The sequence below is a fragment of the Trichoderma harzianum genome (assembly GCF_003025095.1).
Source record: "Trichoderma harzianum CBS 226.95 unplaced genomic scaffold M431scaffold_3, whole genome shotgun sequence".
Taxonomy (NCBI): Eukaryota; Fungi; Ascomycota; class Sordariomycetes; order Hypocreales; family Hypocreaceae; genus Trichoderma; species Trichoderma harzianum.
The window spans coordinates 1,338,465-1,363,386 of record NW_020209251.1 but is presented as its reverse complement, the minus strand read 5'-3'; the positions used below and the strand labels follow the sequence as shown (position 1 = coordinate 1,363,386).

At 45.6% G+C, this 24,922-nt stretch overlaps 9 protein-coding genes across 9 annotated transcripts; 5 read left to right on the top strand and 4 right to left on the bottom strand.

Annotated features, from left to right (window-relative positions):
* Positions 1-651: 651 nt before the first annotated feature.
* M431DRAFT_491973 (hypothetical protein) lies at positions 652-1,985 on the top strand (the record flags this gene model as incomplete). The annotated part of the gene is made up of 4 exons (XM_024916958.1): positions 652-932; positions 994-1,537; positions 1,587-1,662; positions 1,723-1,985. 4 exons carry the CDS (start codon positions 652-654, stop codon positions 1,983-1,985), a joined length of 1,164 nt encoding a protein of 387 aa, XP_024777411.1.
* A 387-nt stretch (positions 1,986-2,372) lies between these two features.
* M431DRAFT_491972 (hypothetical protein) lies at positions 2,373-3,497 on the bottom strand (the record flags this gene model as incomplete). Its single annotated transcript, XM_024916957.1, has 2 exons — positions 2,373-2,495; positions 2,565-3,497. The coding sequence occupies 2 exons, from the start codon at positions 3,495-3,497 to the stop codon at positions 2,373-2,375; spliced, it is 1,056 nt and encodes a 351-aa protein (XP_024777410.1).
* Positions 3,498-4,947: 1,450 nt separating this feature from the next.
* Positions 4,948-6,984, top strand: M431DRAFT_505308 (hypothetical protein). Its single transcript, XM_024918614.1, has one exon. It carries the CDS (start codon positions 4,985-4,987, stop codon positions 6,839-6,841), a length of 1,857 nt encoding a protein of 618 aa, XP_024777409.1. The 5' UTR covers positions 4,948-4,984; the 3' UTR covers positions 6,842-6,984.
* Positions 6,985-8,202: 1,218 nt separating this feature from the next.
* On the bottom strand, positions 8,203-10,309 carry M431DRAFT_491969 (hypothetical protein; the record flags this gene model as incomplete). The annotated part of the gene is made up of 5 exons (XM_024916956.1): positions 8,203-8,334; positions 8,386-8,489; positions 8,562-9,247; positions 9,313-9,967; positions 10,015-10,309. 5 exons carry the CDS (start codon positions 10,307-10,309, stop codon positions 8,203-8,205), a joined length of 1,872 nt encoding a protein of 623 aa, XP_024777408.1.
* Positions 10,310-10,807: 498 nt separating this feature from the next.
* M431DRAFT_491968 (hypothetical protein) lies at positions 10,808-12,446 on the top strand (the record flags this gene model as incomplete). Its single annotated transcript, XM_024916955.1, has 2 exons — positions 10,808-11,005; positions 11,058-12,446. 2 exons carry the CDS (start codon positions 10,808-10,810, stop codon positions 12,444-12,446), a joined length of 1,587 nt encoding a protein of 528 aa, XP_024777407.1.
* Positions 12,447-12,984: 538 nt separating this feature from the next.
* M431DRAFT_491967 (hypothetical protein) lies at positions 12,985-17,955 on the bottom strand (the record flags this gene model as incomplete). The annotated part of the gene is made up of 2 exons (XM_024916954.1): positions 12,985-14,881; positions 14,942-17,955. 2 exons carry the CDS (start codon positions 17,953-17,955, stop codon positions 12,985-12,987), a joined length of 4,911 nt encoding a protein of 1,636 aa, XP_024777406.1.
* Positions 17,956-19,174: 1,219 nt separating this feature from the next.
* M431DRAFT_2801 (hypothetical protein) lies at positions 19,175-20,521 on the bottom strand (the record flags this gene model as incomplete). The annotated part of the gene is made up of 6 exons (XM_024914006.1): positions 19,175-19,241; positions 19,302-19,358; positions 19,412-19,538; positions 19,622-20,195; positions 20,265-20,383; positions 20,452-20,521. 6 exons carry the CDS (start codon positions 20,519-20,521, stop codon positions 19,175-19,177), a joined length of 1,014 nt encoding a protein of 337 aa, XP_024777405.1.
* A 429-nt stretch (positions 20,522-20,950) lies between these two features.
* On the top strand, positions 20,951-22,437 carry M431DRAFT_491965 (hypothetical protein; the record flags this gene model as incomplete). The annotated part of the gene is made up of 9 exons (XM_024916953.1): positions 20,951-21,186; positions 21,249-21,325; positions 21,385-21,405; positions 21,473-21,537; positions 21,594-21,684; positions 21,740-21,827; positions 21,897-22,032; positions 22,091-22,132; positions 22,195-22,437. 9 exons carry the CDS (start codon positions 20,951-20,953, stop codon positions 22,435-22,437), a joined length of 999 nt encoding a protein of 332 aa, XP_024777404.1.
* A 1,169-nt stretch (positions 22,438-23,606) lies between these two features.
* Positions 23,607-24,828, top strand: M431DRAFT_14404 (hypothetical protein). The gene is made up of 2 exons (XM_024912667.1): positions 23,607-23,773; positions 23,827-24,828. Exons 1-2 carry the CDS (start codon positions 23,624-23,626, stop codon positions 24,748-24,750), a joined length of 1,074 nt encoding a protein of 357 aa, XP_024777403.1. The 5' UTR covers positions 23,607-23,623; the 3' UTR covers positions 24,751-24,828.
* Positions 24,829-24,922: the final 94 nt, after the last annotated feature.

Genomic DNA, 24,922 nt, shown 5'->3' with positions numbered 1-24,922 from the left:
TAAGCGCTAAACATTCATTTGAGTAGTATTTTTATAATCCGAGCCTCGGTTTATCTCAGGTAGAATAATAAAGGGTAAGTGTTAGGGCATTCCGTTTGCCTCGAAGGCAACCAGCATAGCATAGAACGGTAGACATGCCCTAGTCGCAGCCACAATAATGCGCGTTCTTAGTTTTTAAACTATTCTCGTCTTATAAACATCAAGATTCAAACTTTCTTTTCAATAAGGAGATTAAACATCAATAATGCCGGATAAAGCCGAGTGTCCCAACAAGTGACGAATTCAGCGAGTTCTATATTGCCGCATATTGCCGCTAGTGGCAAGGTATTACCGCAAAACCCGCCGTGTATCTCATAATCAGCATATAACAATCACAGAATGTAGCCTCATGTAAGCGCTTCAGCTGAAGTTTTCGCATTTATAATGTTCTATCTCCAATGGATCAGATGCAAACGCCGGACTTTTATTCCGAGATACAACGGGATGAAATCGAAAGGCCTACATTGCAGTCTATAGGTAGAAATCATTATGTATATATATATTAAGAGAAATTGTGTTCAAGAAACAAGCTGCTATTTCCACAGTTCCTTTGTCAAAACCAACTTATTTACACGTCTCTGAATATTAAGACAATACTTACTCGCCTCCATCATGAAATTGATTGCCCTTCCCTTCTTATATTTTTACACATTGACTGCTGCATCATCTGTCGCCGGTTGCAGTCATGATTCGTATGATTTGCAGCCTTTTACTATTAGGCTGTCCGATGGTGTACCTCGCATGCTAGAGCGTATACGAGATACCGAGCTGCCAGGTACAATCCCTCAATATCCAGGAAATGAAGCTGGTATCAGTCTAGAGACTCTGAAAGCCCTTAGAAACCAGTGGCTCGTCGACTTTGATTGGCTCAAAGAAGAAGAATCAATGAACAGGTAAAGTTTATGAAACGTGATATTGTTTATTAATCATCATTCTAATAATATACAGTTCAAGATACAATCATTTTATAGCCAAAATAGAGAATCTCGATGTGCATTTTATACATGAAAAGTCAAATGAACCTGATGCTATCCCACTAATTCTCTACCATGGTTGGCCAGGGTCATTTCTCGAATTTATTCCAGTCATAAAGAGTCTCACACAAAAGGCAAAGACAGCTACTGGGAAACATGTTTCATTTGATGTGATTGTACCATCACTACCAAGCTTCGCCTTTTCATCTGCCCCAGGAGCTAATTGGACTGTGGACGATTCTGCTCGTGTCTTTAATACTCCAATGACAAAGGTCTTAGGATATAAGACTTACGCAGTTCATGGTACAGATTGGGGCTCAGGTGTGGCATGGGGTCAGTTTGATGGGTTCAATACCTCAGCAAGAGCTGCACACTTCGCTATATTGCCTTTTCTACCCTTAACTCCGGAACAGCTGGAGGCTCAAAATATTACGCTAAACACATCTCTTGACCAATTCGAAGAACAGAGATATGTTAATTGGTCAGCTACGGGGAGCGGGTACTTCAGTGAGGAAGGTTCAAAGGTAAGCTGTATCATACTACCGCGCAAAGTTCGTACTCACTCAATGTTAGCCTAATGATATTGGCCTTGTGCTATACGATAATCCTATTGGGCAGCTTGTGTGGATGGGCGAGAAGTATATTGAATGTATGGGCATTTTTGTGTACTTCGCTTTGATGAAGCAACAGCTAATCACATGTATTTCAGGGTCGGATCCTAAGGCGGGCACCAGCCCATCCGTGCTGACCCACAATGAGATTCTTCGCAGTATATCTCTTTATTATCTGACTAAATCAATTTTGACATCCGGATACATCTACTTTCAGAATCCTCTCGGCCAAACTGGATTTCGATACAATTATACGAGGGCACGAACAGATGCTCCCATGCTCTTCAGTGGCTTCAAATACAATGTCCAGTCTTGGCCGCGCGTACTAGCTGAAACCGTGGGCAATTTGGTCTTTTATTGAAGTAGGGAATTTATGCTCAAGTTACTTATATCCCCAAATGTACTAACAAAGCTAAATAGATCATGACTTTGGCGGATACTTCCCTGGGTTGGATAATCCACCTGCTTTAATAGAAGATATACGAGAGATTGGAAACTATTGGAAATAGAAACCCGGAGGATGAACATAAGTAGAAAATACTACGATAAACTACATGATTTCGGGAGTCACGGGATTAATTGGCATGAGTCCACAAATTCTCGAACTCAATCTATTGCAGAATATAATTCATGAAACAAATAAAGCTTCCTATAGTTGTAATCTTACGACTCCGAATTCCTATGTTAACCACATGCGCCAAATGAGGGCCTCGGCTGTGATCTCAACCCCAGCTCAATCCTACGTAGCTCAAAAAAGAAGATGTCGGGCAACAACTGTGCCAATAAATGTGAGAGTTAGAGCTTTCCAGGGCAGTGGTCTTGTCATCATCGCAGTATTGGTAGGAACGGTGGGAATATTTCCACTCAGAAGCTATTGTCAAGAGTCATTAGCATTCATACTGTCGTAGACCATAACATGGTCATAATGAACGCAACCTACCTTGTCAATAGTGTGGACAACGCCGTTCTGAATGAGAGAATCTCCTCCCAGAATTCTGGCACCATTCAAATAGGCAACATCGTCTTTGATTACAACAGTGATATTGGAACCACCAAGAGTGCGGACAGTCAGTCCATCCACGAGCCAAGGTGAGTACAGCGGGAATGATGGGCTAACAATGATATGCTCCTTCAGTACCTGCCCAAGTTGGGCCTGTGTAATTGTGCTGGAAAGAGTGAACACATCATTGCTTGGTGCCAGGACAGTAATGGACCCTGTGTTTTCAAGAGCTTCAACCAAGCCCGCTTGTTGTAATGCTGCAGCGAATTTGGCTTCGCCCAATGTCTGAAGAGTTGATGACAGGTTCCCTGGTAGGCTAAGAAGCGCATCAATGGGACGAACAACGCCACCGTCAAAGGGAATGTCGGGACCTGTAACTTTGGAGTATTTCCCTGAGCCTGAAAACACGAATGGGAGCGACGCAGAAGGAACGCCCCTCTCCACGAGTGTTTGGTTATTCCCGGGGCCAAGGCGCACTGATGGGTCTTGATATAACGTCTCGAGGACGGTTCCTAGAGAGGCTGCCCGCTTTCGGAATCGCCTTGCAGAAGTGTTGTTTTGACCGCCAGCAGAGGGATCAATATACTCATTTTTGATAGTATTTGAAAAGTAGAGCGAACTCTCAAGGCCGGAAGCGGCGCCAGCTTGACGGCGAGTGACAGTAGCATTGACACCACTACCAAAAGCACTATTGCTTGGGGCATATACAATAATGCCAGGATTGGCAAGTACAGGCTCGCTTGCTTGAAGTCGTTGAGCAAACTCTGAGAACCCATTTTGTTGTAAGACTGACAAGAGCGACTGTGGCGACTGTGCGAGAGTCACAGAAGCGGCGTAAAAGCCAAAGAGTGAAAGGAGGTGTTGTTTGTACATTGCATCAATTGGGGGGTGTGTTCTGCCGGAGATAACACAGACAGAGATGAATGAGGAGGGTGATTTGATCGTCTATAAGTTGGGGGCCATTGAAGTGAGACATCATTATTTATCCTCCGCGAACTTACATATAAGTCGCTGTCTAAAGCCTACTTAGTCTACTGCACGAAGAACCTCAATAATAGACAGGCTCCTGCAGAGACATGGACCTGAATCCGGCATTGTTAGTTGTTGTTCAATCACACTCGGGGCCATGCAGCTAGCGACGGTGAGTCTCAAATAGGTTAAATCAACAACGGTGCTTCAGGTTTCCATCTACCTATCAGATTAGGGTTCGGTGATGGTTTTCTTGGCGGATCATCGTGGGCTAAGGTTATTCGGTACTCCTTGCATCATCGTATGCGGGCAGACCTTTTCAGCCGCATTCAGAGACCCACAAGACATGCCAGGGGATAGATGAAGCGGAAATAATGAGGCGTGTAAGTACAATCCGCCATCCGTATGAGCTGTCATATTTGGTGAGTCGCAATTCACAACCGAACTGACACAAACATGTTCGTGCGCATGTCTGATTGGAGAGCTCGATGATTCCAAAGCATGTCCCTCTTGACGATATGGCTTGAATGTGACACCTTCTCTCACTCGTTTCCTCCTTGGGCACAGATGCGGCTTTAGGCAGCGAGATGCAACAAGGTATCATTCAATATCTATTCATGATAAAGCCTCACAGTTACCCTCGCCTCATAAACTTATAGCCTATCAATTCGTTGTCTGGTACATATCCGCGGAATTCGGCAAAGAAGCATCCATACTGCCTGTGTATCATATGTCACTTAATGAACACCCTAGGCGACAGCTTCTAGGAAACCGTTGATCACAATGGCGGCCACATTCTCATGACAGAGAGTGAGAAAAAAAAAAGAGACAAAGACTTATCCCGGACTATTCGGAAATGAATATGAGACGGGGAACTCAGTAATGTTTTGATTGTAAGAATTGCGGCGAAAGCTGGTATTACTCGTACGCGTTTTGAACAATACGTGATTCTTCATATCTCAAATGGATGCAACCTTGTCTGGCACAGCCGAATCGGCGCTTTTCTATCCAATTTTAGAGGCTCGTCTACTTCCCCTCTGTAGATTGAGACCCCATTTGGCAAGCGTCCTGCCTAAGACGTGGCAGCACGCATGAGGCTCCAAAGAGTAACCAGTCACATTGAGCCAAGTGGAAGGATGGATGCAGTAGATAGAATTTGCAAGAGCTGAAATATGCAAGACTGGCCGTTTCATTAAAATGGAGGTGTGGTTGAGCCCCTCTTCCGAGCAGTAACTGGGCTATTCCAGTGTCCACTGTCAGTTTTCGCAATTCATCCTGCCATGCAGGATAGGACTATATTTAAGTTTCCAATATCAGTAACATGAGACTCCTATAATGTAAAATTCCGAACAAGAATCACTTCACCTAATGTTCTAATCAATCAACTCATAATGGTTGACATATCACTGGTAGACGATTCCTATGTGCTTCACCGCTCCTTCTTCGTACCGACCAAAGATGGTGCCATTTGGGCCATAACATTTACCACCTATGGCGGAACAATCCTAACAGCTGGCATCTCTGTCATTCTGACCTTGGTTTTTGTGCAACTCTGGGACTTCATCTGCTTTATTGCCATAGTATTTCCTGGAGCAACGACTCGGCGGCGACATCTTGCTCTAGTGACCCTTTGGAATTCCAACGATTCTTGGTTTGCTTTTAAAGAACTGGCAAAATATGCATTACATTACTTTGGATCCCAATCGGATTTTGTTTACGGTTTCATATTCTGCACCCTGGCGTTCATCATCTACGGTGGCAGCTTGTCACTGGGGATCGTTGGACCCTCGCTGATGCAAGTCGGTACTGTTGCACCTGCACGACCGAGTGCCGTCTACTATCCTAGTTCGAATCAAGATACGGCCGCTGTACTTGAAAGGTTTGGGGTACTCTCTCCAGCAAATCTACGTGCCCTCGGTAGTGTGGATGCTTCCCTCGGTACACTGGCAGACAGTGTGAAGATCGGACAGCCAGTCCTTCTTGGCCAAGTGGGAGGTGAAAACGTCTATCAATATTCGTACACCTACTCGCTCACTGGGATCGATATCGGCCTCCAACACGGTTCCGACCTTGCATTAAATGTTACGGGTTCTTGTACAACCGAGTATGGATGGATTTCAAACCTCTCGAACGCAAACATGGACGTATATCGCTTATGGGATGATGTCAGGGAAGAGTTAGCTGTCCCCATCAATCCATATGCTCTTCAAGACGCTCCAAAAGCGACGTTCGTATTTCATCCGAATGCAGCAAATCAGTCCCTCCAGACTGGAAATATTTCCTACGCTGTTGTGGCTTGGTCAGCCCACAGACCGAGCATTAAACAGGGGGGTGATCCGTGGTATGAAACAGAAGTTCGGACGGAGAATATTTCAGTCCCTTACAACGCAGCCTTTTGGATAAAGCGATCAAGACCAGCCCTCTCCTGTTGGCAGCACGACAGCTGGACCTACGGTTCCCAAAACGTCACCAACATCTATGGCCTTAGAGGGTTGAAAGGCATGAAGATTAAACCGGTTCTGCTCAGTGTCTTGGAAAGCGCTTTGAATGTCCCAGTGATGGTGAACTTGGGCAACGGAGCTGGTCTTTCGGCACTTAAATCTGCAAGTACAAGCCCCAACGGCGTCATAAACGCAGAAGTTTCAAGCATTTCCGACGATCTGAAGCGTCTGATTCTGGGCAGCTTTGTATTGACACGGAATGTCCTCTTGGACACCACGACATATCAGGCGGGGAGTGGACTGAACAACATTATGCAAGACGAGAATGGCGATCCTCTCGATGGTGCGGGTGATTTCGTTCTCTCAAGCCCCAACTTCCAAACCTTTTCTCTGGTTGGCATAATTGTCCTCTGCGTGGTCTTTGTCACTCTCTTCATCATAAACATCCTTTTGCATCAATTTCTTCGTCTTTACACTGAGAAAAAGCCGGGTGGGAAAGCCGAAAAGAGAATGATGCTGTTCAAAGTATTGCCAGCAGCTCAGCTATTCCGGCGTGCTTACGAACCTAAGGATCAAGTGGATACAGAGTGGCCGTGCTCTGATGATTTCCCATCGAAAAAGGATAAAACTGAGTTCAAAGTGGACAAGTGTTCAGAAGAGAAACCTTGCAATGGTCATATCAGTGGCGAGCTTCCTGAGCCAGAGCCTGCAGCTCAACTCAATGAAGAAAATACCGCGACTGAGCTATCGGCGGGAAAGGAAAAGACAACTGTGGATGTCCAGCAAACCCACGTTGGGCAAGATTGAGATAAATCGCAGACTGTTTGGCATTAGTATACGGCCTGCTATTATTCGCGCAGTTTTTGTATTGATTGCTGTCTCTTTCGCTAACTTAAAATTGGAATGATTGAAGTATTGACAATGCCTATATGAGAATGAATACAGTGAGATACTTAGTGTTCATTTTGCGAACCGTAATTATGCGCTTGGTTGTGCCTTGCAAATAATTGAGCCGCCATCTCCACCTGAATCTCGAATCCGCCAAATGCACCCCCTCGCATCAATTGACCGTGCTGCTCTTAGTCTGGAGCCACAATCTCTTGGTCTGTTCCCGCGATCCAGCAGAAAAGCCACCATGGACGTGGGTCGCTGACGCTTAGCGGGCGGATCCTCCCTTAGCGGGGTCGCATCCCTGTAGCATCTCCCGTACGGCGTTCTGAGCTATAAAAACAACGCCATCTCCCAGCCAAAGCCGCAAACTTCTTTCATTCTATTGTACTCAACCTCAGCCTACGTAGACGATGCCCTTGATAAGTAAAGAATTGCAATCCCTCTCTCAACATCTGGCGGAACAGTCGAGTGGTTAACTTGAGTAGCCATGGGCCTTGCCCTGTGTAGATGGGCTGTACGGCATTGGCGGGGACGTTGCGGCAGCGTCAGAGTTCGAACACCGGCTGTTCTGCCAATTCTTTTCTTGTTTGCTTATATTTTTGGTACTAAATTCCGTGACATTTGATAGACTTCGTCAGCGCCTCTTTTTTTTTTATACAGCAAAACAGTAGTTCCAGGGCGCTCAAATGTGAAGTTGTGTTTTGGGGGCGAAATGCAGTGGCAAAGCTAGATGCAAGCGCAGCACGCCTTTTTAGTGCCTGAAATCTTCCGAAGAGGATACAGTGCTACCGCAGCCCCCATTTTAGTGCACCGAAGCCACTCCAGTTATTAGCACTTGGTAGGTGCCCACATGCAAACAGGAAGGACATCAATATCAAGTAACACGTACTCATTCTGGTGGGATTGCTGTCAGTTTCTGTTCAGGGGGAAGATATGGGTAAATAATGATGATTGGATAGCGGAAGCTGAGACTGATGGAAAAGAGGGTCAGAGGGACGTGACGGATGTTGGTTGACTCACGAGATTTGGAAGTCCCATCAATAGGTAGGTAGGTACTATCTATAACCGCGAGATACAACATATCAAGGTGGAGACTGTAATCATTCTGTAATGAGATGAAGGCATTTTTGTTGGTTGAAGTCTTGCAAGACACTATCAAGACTACCTAGGTATACAGACAAATATATAAATTACTAAGCGTCACGGAGATGTTGGCCTAATCATTCGTATTTTACTACCCAGTATAGCCATGTAAATCCAGGTAGGTGAGTCCTATACTATTTGAAGGGGCGACTAGGTCCCATGCTATCTTCATACAAGGAACAATTGCTGCAGCGTGGGTGCTGACAGTCATGTTCTGAGCATTGAGGAGTCGTATCCTTTCTCAAGCCGCCCAAGCCGCACTTGCACTATATAACATTAGTTTTTAACCAAAGTATTGGCCAAAATGGGATGCGTACACATTTCCAAGTTTTCATTTTGCTACCGCCTCTATACGAATTTGTCCTTTGAGATCGATCGAGTGGTCGATATTCAACATTTTTCGCAGTTTTTTGAGGTCCTTCTGATACGAAAATTAGCGCTGAACTCCACTTTGGCTGACTTCAATGACAGGGAATGTTCAATTTGGCCTTACCGTCATATTTCGATACTAAACCTGGGATTAGTTGCTCCGCGATACCTATCTCATCGACATTTGTTGCAGCACTGATGGCATTGTTAAGTGCATCCATAGTAGAGATATTAGTATGAGATAGTGAGATACCATCTACTTCATCAATAATTTTGTCAACCGGATCTTCTTTCGTCTTAAGTGGTGACTTGGGTATTGCTACTGAAGTTGATGTATTGTCAACTTTCGAACCTGACATCTCTATATTACCAGTGGCTCTTTGGAGAGCGAGAATTGCATGCTGTTCTTGATGTATGGCGACGTGCTTCTTGAATTGAGTTTGAGTGACGGAGATATCTTGCGTCAGATCAACTTCTTTACCAATCGGACTTGTTTTTGATGAAAGTGCTTCTGTCCATTCATCACAGAATGGGCAGTCCTCAGATTTGAACTGAATGGAGTTCTGTCTCCCTCCTTCTCGAAGCATTTGCAACTGGCGATCCGAGAAACGCCCATGAATGTTCTGAATGTGTGCCGCTATGCGTTCGAACGAAAAGGGTCCATGGCTGCAAAGAGTGCATATGTATTCACATCTGTGTTTCCGCAACTCATGCTCAAACCACATATCACGATCCTCAAAAAGTTCCGCATCGCACTCTTCTCCACTTAACGTACATACATAAGCCTTGAGATCACCAAATGCATGAATTCTGGGTCGAATATCGTCAGACAGGATTGGAAACCAAATATTATGAACATAGCACAAAGCACTCACTGCCACGATTTTTCCCCATTGAAAGATTGTAGAGTAAAACATATTGGGCATTCAAAAGCCTCTTGAGTCCTAGCTATAGCAGCTAGATGAGGGAGGGCGGGATTAGACGTAGAATCTGCCATTATTGAGGCATTTGACGAAGATATGTCATAATCATCCTCGAGTATATCTCCTGATGGAAAATTTAGAGAGGGAGCAGATGTAATAGCTTCATGTGATAGTTGTTTTATAGTTGTAGTGCTATGATCAAATTCGTCGACTGCAGACCGAGATCTGCGATCCCCATAATATTTAAGGAGTTGCCTTCTTTTAGCAATGGCGTTGCCTAATCTTGATAGAAGCCTGCTATTAAGAAGCTTGACATGCTTTTGCTTAACATAATCAATATCAATGGCATCTGGGAAAGCTGGGTCGGAGATTCGAATTGCTTTTTTGAAACGCTTGCAAGATGCTGACTTTCTGACCAGCATATCTAACCGGAAGAGGGAGTTGATAGATTCAGAAATTATCTGCAGAGCCACAGTAATTTCATCCGAAGAAAACTCGTCACTCTCGTCGATCGGATCGAGTCCAAGAATTGAGGCCAGATCAGAGCAGATATCTAGATCAAGTAGAGTATCGCTCTTCGGATGACCATGTAGAATTATTTTGGTTACTATTATGTGTCAGAAAAGATCATCGTGTATATTAACAATTACTAACAATCACCGATAGCCTCTATTATGTCACCTAGCTGTCGCTTCATTTGTTCCAAGATGTCGGCGGCCTCAAGAAGTTGTTGATCGAGTGATGATGGAGAATGTGGACTATGCATTGCGCCCATATTTCCAGCCCATAGAGAGAATCTGTCTAAATAGTCAGAAATTACCGATGATTGTAAATCGAAAGATCCGTATTTTTTTTTTTGCTCCTCTACGAGTGATATCAAGGAGAGAAAATTGTGTCGTACACGCTGGCTCGTGGCCGAAATTGTCTGAAAATGCATCGAAGTTGCCATTATTATGAAACAACCGAAACAATATGGAACGGCTATACTTTGTGTTAAATAAAGAATAAACAATAAGCAAGTGATTTGTTCTTATATAGATAACTGGATGTCTGATGGTGGCCACTACCCCGCTTGGAGGACACATGGAGACATTTATCGTGATGTGCGATTGGAGAATTACATATAATGTAACCGACTTGCAAGCTCAGCCTGATTCTCGTAAGTAAAGTCGTCGCCATTAATCGCGCATACCTAGCTTTTCCTTTTCTCCAAGACATTGAATATCTTAAATTTTCGCAATGTCAGGATTTCAAATCGCAGGGATTATTCTTGGCGCTTTTCCCATAGCCATTAACGCCCTCGAGGCATATCACGACATTGCGGAGCGGGTTGGCCTTTTTCTCACCATCAAAAACGAATACACAAATTGGAAGAGGGATCTGAATTTCTATAAGCTATCGTTTAAAGTCACCATGGAGCAGGTTTTGCTTTGTAGCAGATGAGGATATGATTGCAGAACTCCTCATCGCACCAGGAGGCGATCGTTGGCAAGATAGTTCCATTGCGGAACTCTTTGAGAAGCGTCTTGAAGGCTCCTATGAGCTATATATGCAATACATACAGAGTATGAGACGGGTATTGGACGATATAAATAGAGAGCTTCTCATTGACTCAGAATGGGCTGAGAAACTGCTTGCCAATTCAGTAAGAAAGCCCATATTTACATCTGTAACGGAGAATTAATTATCTCTATTAGCAACTAACATCAAGTAAACGAATGAAGCTCAAAGCTTTCTTCTCAAAAGAAGGTCTTTCACATCAAGTTTACAAATTCAAGCTCTGCAACAATGAAGCCATGCGTAAACGACTCTTTGGTGAACTCCAGAATTATAACGATAAGCTAGAAAGACTTTTTAAAGCTAGTGATGAAGATTTACGCATAGCGACAAATAGAAAGTCAAAGCAACAATCAAAAGCAATTGACACAGCCATATGCAGCTTCTGGAAGAAGGCAAAGAGTGCTTATCAAGCTCTGGCTTCTGCTTGGACTTGCCAATGTCAGCAACATGGAGCAAAGCTGCTGCTCCAATATCGGATAGCAGGAAAGGCGGAGTTTGATATCACTCTGAAAGGGTTCATTGCTTCTAATTGGTTAGTTCAAAATATCAGGGTTTCGGAGGTTGACGAAACAGAAAAGGCAAGATTGGATGAGAGTATCACACCACTAGAAACTGTTCCCATTCATCAGCCTAGCCGCGCGCAGAGTTATCCGAATGGGTCAGCGCTCCAGATGAAGGGCAACGCAGATGCAATTGTTAAATCACGAAGGCATCACTGGTGGCCATTCACGTCTGCAACGCATAGCTCCCAGTCGCCTTCAGTTACACCCACCTGTGTTACCGCCTCTTCATCCCGCAGCACGACTGGTGAGATATTGAACATTTGCACTTCATTCGAACCGCTAGGAACATTATGTTATGGCTACGTCAGTGATCAGAATTGTCGCTACTACTTGTACAATATCCCTCACAATAGCGCTAACGTAATGCCCTCTGTGACCCTCGACCAAATACTCCAAGGCGAAATACATCCAGTATTCTCGCGTTCACAGAGATATACGCTGTCACTAATCATCGCCTCTACATATCTTCAGCTGCTGGAATCCCCGTGGCTATCACCATCTCCAAAAAGAGCCGATTTTCTTTTCCCCAAAGGCAATTCCGATTCAACTCTCGTCGAAATCGACCAGCCATATATAAGTCAAAGCTTCAGACTTATGAACAAACAGGATGCCCTCTCTACATCCGAAAACAGTTTTCATTTTGCCGGGGCACTTGATCATCTAGGCATCTTGCTCTTGGAGCTTTGTTTCGGCCAAATTCTAGAAGACCAGCCATGGAGAAAAAGGTTACCAGCAGGGGAGAATAAGATAGAGAAGGCGGGCTATGATGTTTTGGCGGCTCGAGAGTGGCAGTGTCAAGTCAATGAAGAGGCAGGCGCAGATTATGCCGAAGCGGTCTCGTGGTGTCTCGGAGGAAATAGGAGTGTAGCACCAGAGAAATGGAGACAAGAAATGCTGCATCGAGTGATACGGCCTCTCGAGCGAAGTCGCGATTATTTAAGAACTGGAGGTGTAGGCTTTTGATCATTGGACATGGCGGCGTTTTCTTGTCATGTCGATTGACCAATTAGATGATAAAGTGTCCATCGTATTGGAAGATACTGCACGGATAAAGAGGAGGTTTCTCATACAGTGACAAAATACAACTGTAAAGAAATATATTCTTGGCAACCAATTTCCGAAAACCTTTCTCCTTGTTAGACCTTATATGTTTACAATCATAGGTTGATGATTCACCATGACCCTCTTTCGTACGTGCTAATTAGCGTCTCGGTGATAATTGCCGAAATCTTGTAGTGTTGCCACGCGCTGAACTTCCACTCATCCGATTCGAAACACTGGTATACTGCGACTACTTCTTGAGTTTCTTAGCTTGGATATAGATACCCATCTCAGTCTGTAAGTTTATATCTGCAATAAAATGCGCGAAAGTGTACCGTAACTAGCACTTATAAACGAACCTGCGAAGTCCTGTCGACCCCTTTCCTCAAGCAGGCCGGCCGGGCAGGACTTCCACAAATTACATGCGAGACATGGCGTTTAGAATCTTTTCGCCAATAGTTCATGTTTTCGTTACGATCATCCTTTCGGAAAACTCAAACCCACCCTTTACTATCACCACACGATGATCACTCGCAAATATAACTTCCTGACTGTAGGCATGCGGAGCTACCCCCGAGACTGCAGCCAACGCACACTTAAGTTCGCCCTCTGTATCGCACCATTCACTCAACGCGAAGAAATGACGACGGGCCTTTGTGTTGGGTGACGACGCCCGAATGCTACCGATATTCCCCATTCCACTAGTAACTTTGGGCTGCAATTCGGCACTGCATATCCACAGATCATTGTCTAAAAACACCAGCGTTGATGGACCCACGAATCCGATCACTGATCGCACAGATGAGCGTATAGCACCGAGACTAGTTGCTGTGATCGGGAAAGCTGATGTTCCTGGTAAATTTGGATCAAACGTAGCGGCTGACCACAGATGGATTTGCGGCGGTGCAGATGCTGAGGCTCTAAGAAGCTCGACGACGTATTCAGACGCGACATGATATGTTGCTGCTGTAAAAGTGCAATCGGAATTATGTCGCAAAGGTTCGAATCGTTGAGCTTTTGGTGACCGCGGAGACTCTCTCTGTGAACTGGGCTCCAAGGATGGTGTAGGCCGTTGAAGGCGAATGCCCTCCGCAGAAGTCAATTCTTCATAGTCGGTCCAGCGAAAGACTCGCGCCACATCACCAGCGATGATTACGAACCACTCTGGATTTGTAGGATGCCAGAAAGCCGTACGGGCGGAAGATTTGGCTGCTTTATTACAATCCGAAGCGCAAGAAGTTGCGGTATAGTCGTCCGTAGATGGTTGCTGTATCGGTTTGTGAACTAATCCTGACGGCAAATCCCAAAGTTCATCAAAGTTATGGCCAGTTATAAGAAGCCTGTCGGCTGCATCATTAATGAGCAACCGCACTACCGCGCCGCCAAATCGACGGTCAAGAATAATACGCGCTTTTGGTTGCTTTTGTCCTTGAAACCCTGTTGCAATATCTCTCAGGGGCATCAGTAGCTCGCCAACTAAGACACGGCCAGAGTCATCAGCTGAAACAACAATATTCTTCTCTTCTCCGAGAGTAACCGCTATGACAGATACTCCCCGTGCGTGCTGATAAAGCGTGCCAGCCTCTACTCCGTCAGCAGTAGAGAAGAGACAAACGTCTCCTCGCCGCTTGCCTGCAATGACACACTGGCCATCCCTCGATACCTCCAGGAGACTTGTGATTTCCGGTTCTTCGGGGCCATTCAGCATGCCAACTGTTGTTACAGGAAGAGTTGCTGCATCACTGGTACTCTCTAATTCATTGTTCTTCCTAACAAGGGCTGTTGGCTCCCACACACGGCACTGTTGGGAATGAACGTCAAGGAAGCGCAGTCCGTTAAAGCTAAAGGCGACGCCACGGACAGAGTCATATAGCCCGTCGATGCGATAAATAGGCATCAGGATAGTGTTGCCATCATAATCATGGTCGAAGTCGAAAACTTCGATCATTCCATGACTGCCACCCGTGACCAGACTATGACCATCGGGTGAGCAGGCAACGCTTTGCGCATACACGTTTGGCATGGTGAACGTCAACTTCATCATCAAGTAGTCGAAAATGCATAACCTACCATCATTACATGATACTATCAGTGCAATGATGTCTGGGTTAGGATTGAATACCATATCATCGATGCCATTGTTTGCATCAACGATACATTGACCCAATACTTGTTGCTCCAGCGTGTTCCATATTAGTACCGGGTGTTTGCGGTAGCCGACAGCAAGTAAGATAGCATCGCTCGTTACCAAAAAGGCCACGCAAGTTGGAGTCTGTTGCGGCATAATATATTGTGTGTGGGAGTAGTCATCCTCAAGGTTCTCCGGTATTGATCCGCTCTGAAATCTCTCAAGGCTCCTAACGGTTGTTAGCATGTGTATATTACGATTAAGCAACAGTGCTTGAGGCGCATATTACCATCTTGTGAGACTACCAGATTGGAATGCGCAAAGAATTTCGTCAAGACCTAAGAATATGACTCCAAGAGGGGGCGATTGTAAGGGGAATTTATATAATTGAATGCCTGTTGTCGGCCTCCATAGGACCATTGACTTGGCGCCACAAGAGATAACGTATTCGTCATCTTGGCTGAACTGGAGGAATTTGACTCTTTCGGGGTGTGTGATGGTCAGATGTAGCTGAAGAGATCCAGCATTGTAAAGAAAAATCTTTCCATTTGATAGCCCAACGGCGAAAAAACCATCTCCATGACAAACTGCTGTTGCTTGGCCCTTCTGGAAATCGAGGCGGCTCAAGCAGTCATCCCATGTTGCAGCAGGAAGGCCTTTAACAGCGAAAGTTGCCGATCGCCGATCTTTTGAAAAGGTCCTGGAAATCATAGACTCTGACGGGCATAGAGGGGGTATTAGGCGGTGGATTGAACGGGGCGACGTGAGCAGCTGAGATTGAAACTTTGCGGCTACGCGAATGAGGTCTGTCACCCAACCTTCGACAATGCTAACCGATAAATCCGTCGGGGGGACGTATTTCGCTCGACGACCTAAATAACCACGAAGGTTCATGGCGGCTCGTGTAATGTGACTTATATCACCGCCTTTCGCAACATGTTCGATCCAGGAGAGTACATTGGTATTGAGGAAAGTGCATATTTCTTCCATCAAGACATCATCTCCTGATGAACAGCGATATATGTGCTCCGAAAAGAATGTCGACGCATAGTCAAGCAGAGATGAGTCAATAGGCATTGTGGACGCAGATTTAGCGAAACCTTTCATCTTCACGGAGCGTTGGGAATTTAATTGCAGTGCTTTAAGGCAATCGCCAGACAGAAATCGCGTGAGAATACCCGCAATGTGAGTGTGGCCGCGCTCCTTGTAAACGGTAAGTTCGGAGCACATGCTTTGATCGAGGAGAAACTCGCGCGCTGTTTCGTGTATTATATGCGCCTTGTCTGTTGGATCAATGTAGACAAGCTGACCACATAAACTAGGAATTGCCCTTCTCATGTTTTGTAGTGTTTGGTTGAGATCGAGTTTTACAGCGCACCGTAGTTCATCTAGACCCAGAGGGCGGCGTGCTAGGACAATCCATGTCAATATAGTCCTCGCAAGGCTTGCTTTGCTCTTGTCCATCTCGATCGATTGTACCATTCTACTGTACAAGTCGCAGAGCTCTCCAGGAACTTCTTTCAAGACGGCTTCCATGGCCTCCTCAGTCCAAGTGTTTTCGAATTCCTGCAAGACTAGGCGAGCCCAGAGGAAAGAACCGGAAGACTTTTTGAGAATTTTGTTGCACATGGCCTCCAAATCGTCCTCTGTCTCTAGGCGGTCCAACTCTCTGAGTTTTGTGGCCAGGAACAGCCGAATGTCCTCAAGAGTATCTGAATCTGACAAAGCATAGGTAGTCACTTGAGGCCCGAGAGATACTAACCCACGCTCAACAGTATCTAGATTGCGGCTGGTAACGAAAACTCGAAGTTCGCGCTTGCGAGGCAATTTGGCCAAAAGCTTCTTGGTGAAGAGTGAACTAAAGTTGCCACATTCATCAAGGCCATCAATCACCCAGAAGTGCTGCTTTTCAAATGGTAGCTTGAAGATTCTGTCGACGAAAAGCTTTGTCCAGATAGTCGCGTCGTCTGTCTTATCCCAGGCGACTCCCTCGTGTTCAAGCTGTATAAGCTTCTCTCTCACCAGATTATCCTGAGTTGCCATCTGAAAGGCGAGAGACCTAAAACAGTCGCTCAGTGTGGATTTGTTCGTAGTTGAGTGCTTGAAGAAGAAATAGCTACAGCATACGCGTAGAGGCCTTAGGTGATCAATAACGTGGCTGGAAAGGATGGATTTTCCGGTTGCAGGCCTCCCAGTCAGCCAGAGAATACTCGGGGCATCGCCTTCCTTCCAAGAAATGAAACAAGACTTGTTCGTAAGCCATTCGCAAGAATCGGGCATTTTTAACTCGGATTGTAATGTAAGATCTTCCTCCAATGTATCGGATACTCCAAGAAGAGACTTTAAGCGTAGATCTAATTCGATCTCCGTACTATCAGCTGTATCAAGTTGTGATAGGGTCGACTCCAGGAATCTATCTTTAATCTCATCGACGGCAGTGTGGAGGGCATTTCGTACCATCTTGTAGTTAGAATCTTCTTGACTGGTGAACTTGCAGACATGGCGATGATCAGCATTCATCGCCTCGATCCTTTCTTTATCAAAGCCTAAAATTGCCGAGTCTTTGTCCACCACCATTCTGGTTATAGGCCCCAAGGCTGTAGGCAATGTCTCATAAAAGGTCCATAATGCCAAGTCCGCTGCAACATGGCGGAACCTATCTCTGATCAGGGCGAGCGCAGATGATCCAGATTTTAAGTCCGTTACAAAAGGCTTTTTGCCCCAAGCAACAATCAGCATGCTCTCCAGGATGCCTGCCAGATCTGAGCCATGATGTGGGGTACCGAGGAAGAAGATTCCATATATTCGCCCTGCTAGGTCTTTATATGATGGGTGTTGTCGTGCGATGATGTAGGCTTCTTTTGCAACACACCCGCCCATGCTGTGACCAACGAGAATAATGCGCGTATCATCCCGACGTATGTTTGGGTGGTTTCTCAGGCTCCCTATTAGAGACTCGGCAAAGTCGTGAATATTCAGGATGCTTTGTTGCTGCCACTTCTTGCCCCAGTTTGCTCGATAGCCAAAAGAATGGACTCGTACATCTTCAAATCCTCGCTCATCTGGCAGCCAATCTTTCGGCCAAAAGGACCTCGGGTGGCTCGAATTCGACCATGTCTTCCTGCTGCTTCCTCCAAGTCCATGGATGAATATTATATCGACTATGGCATTTCTAGGCGCCGGATCGTAGAGCGTGGTAAGTCCCAGCGGGTCGGTCTCTTGGGTTTCATCTTCAGATGCATCCGTGTTGGTGTGGGCGACCCTGGCGTGTAAGGTCTTTATTGCCGCTGGGAATCGCGACATTGTTGCATAATTTTAGGTTGTGACAGTCGAAGGGTTAATATCAACAGATATAGCCTCTTCCCGTCTGGCTCAAAGATTTTGATCACAGCTCACCTGCTTCGTGAAGCCCACCTCAGCTTAGAATATGACGGGTTGAGAAAGAAGGGGATTACCTCCAGCTGAGGGGGTTTGCCTAGCCAGCTGAAATACGGCCATTCACGACACCCAATGAGAGGTAAGTTGCAAGCGCCCAACTCGGCCATTCCACCGGACCGCACCTAGTCTAGCATTGAAGCTAGCATGAAAGCTGGTACAACCAACAGGACAAGGGTAGATCATCCATTAACCAAGTCCTAGCTCACACCCGCGCAGAGACAGCTAGCTAGTTGCTATTGTTGAAGACAGTTAAGGCATGAATGAGCTCATGTGAAGAGTCGAAGTACACATGTATGAAAGGATGGGAATGGAATTTGGCCTACACACGAGCAGAGTCTAACATAGCCTCAAGACGAGTGCTCATTTCCCATTACTTCTATAAACAATCCCATACCCGGGCTAGAGGGGACTAATGTTCAAGCGGCGGAGTGCTTGCAAGGGGCCTCTCCGCATCAAAGTTGGCTAAGGGAGAAATCTAGCTTGTTAGGTTGCTAGCGCTTCGGGCACTAAAGTACTGACATCAAGAGAGTGAACTGCTTGATCAACGTGGAATTGAATAGTACATGTATTGTACGTATAACACAGCAGCGAATCGTGTAGCCATTCCCAAGTATCGAACTTAATAATAGGTAAGGTATTTTAGAGATATAAATCGAAAATAAGTTGAACTGAAATAGAATCTCTTTACCCCCGTTGTAGACTATTGGTGGGAACAGCTTATTACCTCACAGAGTATACCCATAGGGTGCATATTGGTGAGATGCACGTAACTTTTAGTGTCTCCAGACCATGATTGATGTTTCAACCTAGGGACCACGGGCCGACCCGTAAGCACATATTCCCCCCAATGTGACCTTGATCGGTTGTGCAGGCATGTATGCTTTGAGAGCTAATAGAACCGCCCTTCCTTTTCATTGGTTTCTAGGCTACCTAAGAGTACAAGAATCTTCTGGATTGAATGTTTAGAAGCTCAAGAGGTGGTACGTTGGCTCTGTGTATATATTATTCTTCCAAACACAACTTTGGCTTGCCTGGCTTGACACCTTTCTGTTGCTGGTCAGCCGCTTTCGAAATTTTCCTTCTGCTATGCCGCTGCGCCGGTATATCCTTCGGGGTACGCTTCGGCTAGTCTTCGAATCTCGTCTATCGCCCTACAGCAATGTTAGGCTCACGATCCACTGTACATAGAAATGCTCGTGTCAGAAACTTACATGCGAACAAATGACTCTTGGTTGGGAAACAGTGCTGCAGCGTGCAAATTAAATCGCCTAGATCGAAAGAATAAGTTAAGTTATCAAAACTGTCAGCGTGGGCTACGTACAATGAATAGAGGGCGTTGCGGTCGTCATAGTCCTCTTCTGGTTCGGCTTTGGGTATGTGGGAATGATAGGCCTGGAAATAGCGACGAGTGAACTTATTTCGCTCCGGGCGCCAGTTTCCTAGCTCATCTAGCATTGTGTTATCAGCGGACCTAACTAGATGCAGGGGATAGCATGGGGACACGAGTCAGTAAGAGTGCAAGATTACCTACACTCGTTGTGCGCCCAAAAGCTGGCAGGGTCATAAACGATGCCCTCTTCTGTATCTCCGTCGACAATACCTGTATTCCCGTACCATAAGTCTCCATGAACTAGCGAAGGTCGTACCGTCCGTCCCTCGCTTTCCAGTGGTCGCAAGAGTCTGGGTATGATTTTGTCGAAGAGTGCAGGCATAAGCTCATCAAGCTCAAGGTTGTGTCCAGCCCGGTCCTCACGGACCTTTAAAACATGGCGTAGACCGTTAGCAAAGAACGCTTCCCAACTATCGCACCAGGTATTATCCTGTGGAAGGTTACCGTTATAGGTTGTGCAGTGGAATCCGAATTTGCCTTCTGGTGATGTGTGGCTAGAATGCAACCGGGCTAGCTGCTCGCAGAAAAAATTGGGTTCGGGTACGCCTTCGATGAAATCGTAGAACTTGCAAATGTAGAAATGGGAATTCGTATCGTTTTTGAAAGTCCCCCATCCGATGGGCTTGGGGCAGAATTCGGGTATGATCTTGTGGATAGCCGATGTAGATTCGAACTCGCCCATCAGAGCCAGTTTCCCATGATGGTCAACAGAGACCTAGGATGGTAAGCAATTTTAATGTCGTGCACCAGTCACATTCCAAGAGTTGAACAGTGTTATACAAACTTTCATGAAATAATCTTCGCTGCTCCCATCATTGTTGCGCACATTAAGACGAAAAGCCTTTGCCCAGGCAGACTCTTGGTGGTATGCCACTTCCAACACCTCCGCAACGTCTGGTAATGCTGCAAATATTCAGACGTTTCTGTTAATTTGACGCCCAAACAGGCAAAGGTCTGCTAATATGGCTCACCAGAGAGCACATTTGGATCTACCGTCTGCTGATTTCCAGCAGCAACATAGCTGCCAAATGTATTGGCCATCTTCACTGTAAAGTTTCGCCTGGAAAATATTCGTCAAATTCAGTGGATACAAATAATCATCTACAGGCTAGATGTACTAAATGGGCGGGCTGAGAACTTTATACGACCCTGACAAGCAGTAGAGGGCGTACAATACTGGATTCCTTCGCAGCTGATATGCCCTTCAGACCAATGGCACTCAATGTGCCCGCCCATCCTCGGTTCCATTACCAAGACCCTGGTCTTCCGCGGGGATCCAGGCTCTAAAACGAAACCGGGGCCTTTTACCATATCATATAGCAAATATTAGCGAATCCTCATCGTGCTCCCGCGATCAGGCCGCATTGACCATACCATAGATTTCCCGCGTTCGCGGCCCCAGGGTTAACATAGACAAAAACAAACTTTCGGCCTCATAAATCACGCAGTCAACTCTCCCCCGCTCCCGCCATGGATTTACCCCAGGTTTTTTCTCTGAACAATGGCCACAATGTTCCTGCTATTGGGCTCGGTACATTTCAGGGCGATGAAGGCAACTCCAAGGTCAAAGACGCCGTAAAGATAGCTCTGCAATTAGGGTATAGACACATCGATGGTGCCAGCGCTTATGGGAACGAAAAAGAAATCGGAGAGGCTATTAAAGAAAGTGGAATTCCTAGGCATGAGATATTTGTAACCTCTAAGCTGTATGTGCCAGGCTCCTTCGTGTTCTAGTACCGCCGAGTTCTCTCTCGCTTAACAATATCAGCGCACAAACTTGGCATGAGCCTGCCGATGTACAGAAAGCTCTCGAACTATCTTTGAGCGACCTGCAGTTAGATTATGGTAATCCAAATGTTTTCAGCAACAAAGAGTTTATATGTGGCTAACATCGGATGTGACAGTTGATTTATACTTGATGCATTGTATGTTACACGCTATAATCTCTCAAGTATCGCCAAAGGAGAGCGGCTGAGTGCTGATACCACCAAGTCCCTCATGCTTACAAGGCGGGGGAACAAAACAAAACCATTAGACACCCGAGCGGTAATGGAAAGGTGAGGCGTCATCACACATGTCTAAATGCTACAGGCAATGATCTTACGCTAGTTAGCCCGTGATAGATTACAGCCTCTCCAAACGATATCCAGAAACTTGGCAGGCAATGGAACGACTGGTCGACCTCGGCCTCGTCCGTTCAATTGGTTTGTTCATATAGCGCCGTCTGCCAATGTTTGATGATACTAATTACCACGACAGGCCTCTCGAATTTTAATGTTCTCAAGACGAAACGAATCCTCGACAATGCAAATATCATCCCCGCTGTAAATCAGGTTGAAATTCACCCGTAGGCAACTTCAATTTCCGTTTTTATCTTTTTCTTCAAGTGCTGTTGCTAATCTCCAGTTGTCGATAGGTACCTACCGCAGCAAGAGCTATTCGAATTCTCATCCAAGCATGGCATTCTTCTCATGGCCCACCAACCGCTTGGTGGTCGTCCGGTCGAAGTTGTTCGGGGTTCTAACGAACCATTCCCAACTGCAGATTTGAAGGCACGTATCCGTGAGACACATAGTTTTATGGAGGAAAAGCTTCTGACAGCCATCCTAGATCAACGAAATTGCAGCTAGGTACAAAATATCTTCGGCTCAGGTACATACACGCCCATCGTATGTTGCACTGAATACTGAACTGATTGCCTGATGAATATTTAGGTCTGCTTATCCTGGGCGGTACAAAAGGGAATTCCAGTGGTGCCAAAATCGGTGCAGATTAGCCACATGGAGCAAAACCTCCATCTAAAGAGGCTTTCGGAGGACGACTTCCGTACTGTAGATCGGCTGTCCACTCAGCGCGGCCCTGTGCGATTTCTTGACCCAAGCCGACATTTGGGTTTTGATATCTTTGATGAAGATAATGACCAACCAGTTGCTGACAGCGCGCCATGGGATATATGAGTATATCAGTGGAAACTTAGCTAGGATACGAATTCACTATCAAGAGTCACACGGGCAGGAATGGACACCATATGGGGAATGCTTCCTTTCTTGTAGTTGGGGGCGTAGAGCTCATACGTACTCTATCCTTCGGTCAAATATTGTGCGGTAGGAGTAGTCGCTTTTGATTTCACACTCAGTATAGGCTTGCGATAATGTCAGCACCTATCCATAGACAAGTCGACCACATCGTCGCTATGCGATCAGTTTAGACGAGCTTGGCTGGAAGTCGTTGGGCCTCAAAATTTGCTTTATCCTATGTATGTAAGACCTGTATTAACTCGGCTTTCATGCAACAGGCGACGTGATAAATGGACATATTACAGTCATCAAGTGCTGCGTTATCAACATCAGTCTCTAGCATTCTTTGTGCAACATAATGAATTCCTATGTGTAAGAATAATATTATACCTTCCACGAACGTAGCGTCAGCTTTGTGTTACACTAACTCGCCTGCCTCACAGCGGCCTTCGACCAGTCACCATGCGAAGGTATGCGAATACATATATAAGTGTATGCACTCCATACACCTAGAGCTATGGTAGTTGGAAAAGTTCATAAAAGGTTTTTTCATCTTGAAGCCGGCGATTGCTTATAGCTACTTCCGAATACGAACCATACGAACCCTTTCAACAAACCGCCATGTTTCTTATGTTGCATTTTTAACTACAATGTGACAACCATTTTAAGTCGCGACTACTTCATATAGACATCGCAGGTACACCTGCGTCGGGTACCACCTGAATGATTGCACCTGTATTTAGAAAAGATATAGAAGCCTCCGTACGACAAGAAACATTATTCCACATATAAAGTTATCCCTAGACTTGCCCAATTTTCTCGTCGCCTGAAGCAGGAATTCATATATTGAAGCAAACTTGTTTCATGCAAGAATAGACAACGAATACTTGTATCTACACTTGGAAACATTCGATCGCAGCTTACGGGAGGCGATACATGTACCGACCCCTCCGGAATACAAAATGCATATACGCTAGCCGTTACAGAAATATTCGTGTGTGTAACAACGTTGAACGTGATCCTTCCGGAGCCTTAGGCAGCCATGACTATAGGTAGCTACTTTCTTCGCTCTCAGTATACTCTCGTTTCTACCAGATTTATCACATCACCGACGAATGCTCTCAAAATGGACGCTACGCTATTGGAACCGACTGACACAAATGGAGCTCTGAGAGCAGATCCAACGTCAATAGCGAATGGACCTCAACAGTTGATCCATATGTACCTTTTGGAGCGCAGTCCAACCTATCGTGCGCTTCGCGATATTCGACAGCAGGTAGGTGATTTGATCTGCCGTTAAAATGCTGCAAATTACTGATGATAGCATAGGGTTGGGAGAATCCTACTGGAGATCAATTCTTTCAGCAGCAACGCCAGAGAGCAGATAATCCATCACCTGACGGCGAGCTTTATTTTTATAAGATGACAATTTCTATTGGCAAACAGCTTCATTCCAGCACGGGCGCATTCGACATATTGCAGTCGAGTGACGAGCCTTCGGCCTTGGATATGGGAATGGCTCCAGGAGGGTTTTCAGCAACAATAATGGAATCTTATCCCAAGACTACACTTCGAGCAATCACTCTTCCCCTCAATAAGGGAGGCCATTCGGTACAATTCAAGCATAAACGGATGAAGCTTGATCTCTGTGATATCAACACCCTAGCTGGAGATATGGACTTGACCTCTATACCGGAAAGCCATCCAGCAGCAAGCACATTCACTGTCACAAAGTTGTTGGGACATGAAATGTTTGACGTGGTAATTTGTGGTTGTCAGGTGACTCGGAATCAAGAGCTCGGGGAATGGCGCGAGCATCGAGAAGCCGTGCGTCTACAGCTTGCACAACTTGTCATCGCTTTGGAGCACGTTAAGAGCGGAGGGACATTGGTCGCTGTTATGCATAAGCCTGAAGAGATTCATACCGCTGAGCTGCTACACATATTCTCGAAGTTCTCTGAAATTTCTTTGTTTAAACCAAAAAGGGCGCATGCAAAGCGTTCGTCCTTTTACATGGTGGCGAAAAAGATTGATACTTGCAGCAATCAAGCCATTGAAGCAAAAAGAATCTGGAGAAAGGAATGGATCGACAGCACGCTTGGCACTGCTGATGACTGTGCAAATTTATCGAAGCGAACAGTTGATGATGCTCGCGAGTTATTGGATGGCTATGGAACAGAATTGGTAAAAATAGGAAGACCAATTTGGGCTACCCAAGTGGCAGGATTAAAGAGATGGCTAAACAATATGTAGGCAACTGTGTTCCGTCATCTTCAGTTCAGTAATGACAGACTTTGTATACATACCCGGTATTAACGTCGTGCTGATCGCCTTCTTCAGACTTCAATTGGAATCGTAGCTTGTGAATTAGTCCCTGCAGCTAATCCAAGTTGTGGAGAAGAGCCATATGTTGCACCTGAAAGAA

What these genes read in the sequence shown, in the direction of transcription:
- M431DRAFT_505308 (XM_024918614.1), top strand. Translation starts at nt 4,985, where the DNA reads ATGGTTGACATATCACTGGTAGACGATTCCTATGTGCTTCACCGCTCC.
- M431DRAFT_14404 (XM_024912667.1), top strand. Translation starts at nt 23,624, where the DNA reads ATGGACGCTACGCTATTGGAACCGACTGACACAAATGGAGCTCTGAGA. An exon ending in TTCGCGATATTCGACAGCAG is followed by an intron (nt 23,774 to 23,826) that starts GTAGGTGATTTG and finishes ATGATAGCATAG; the next exon opens with GGTTGGGAGAATCCTACTGG.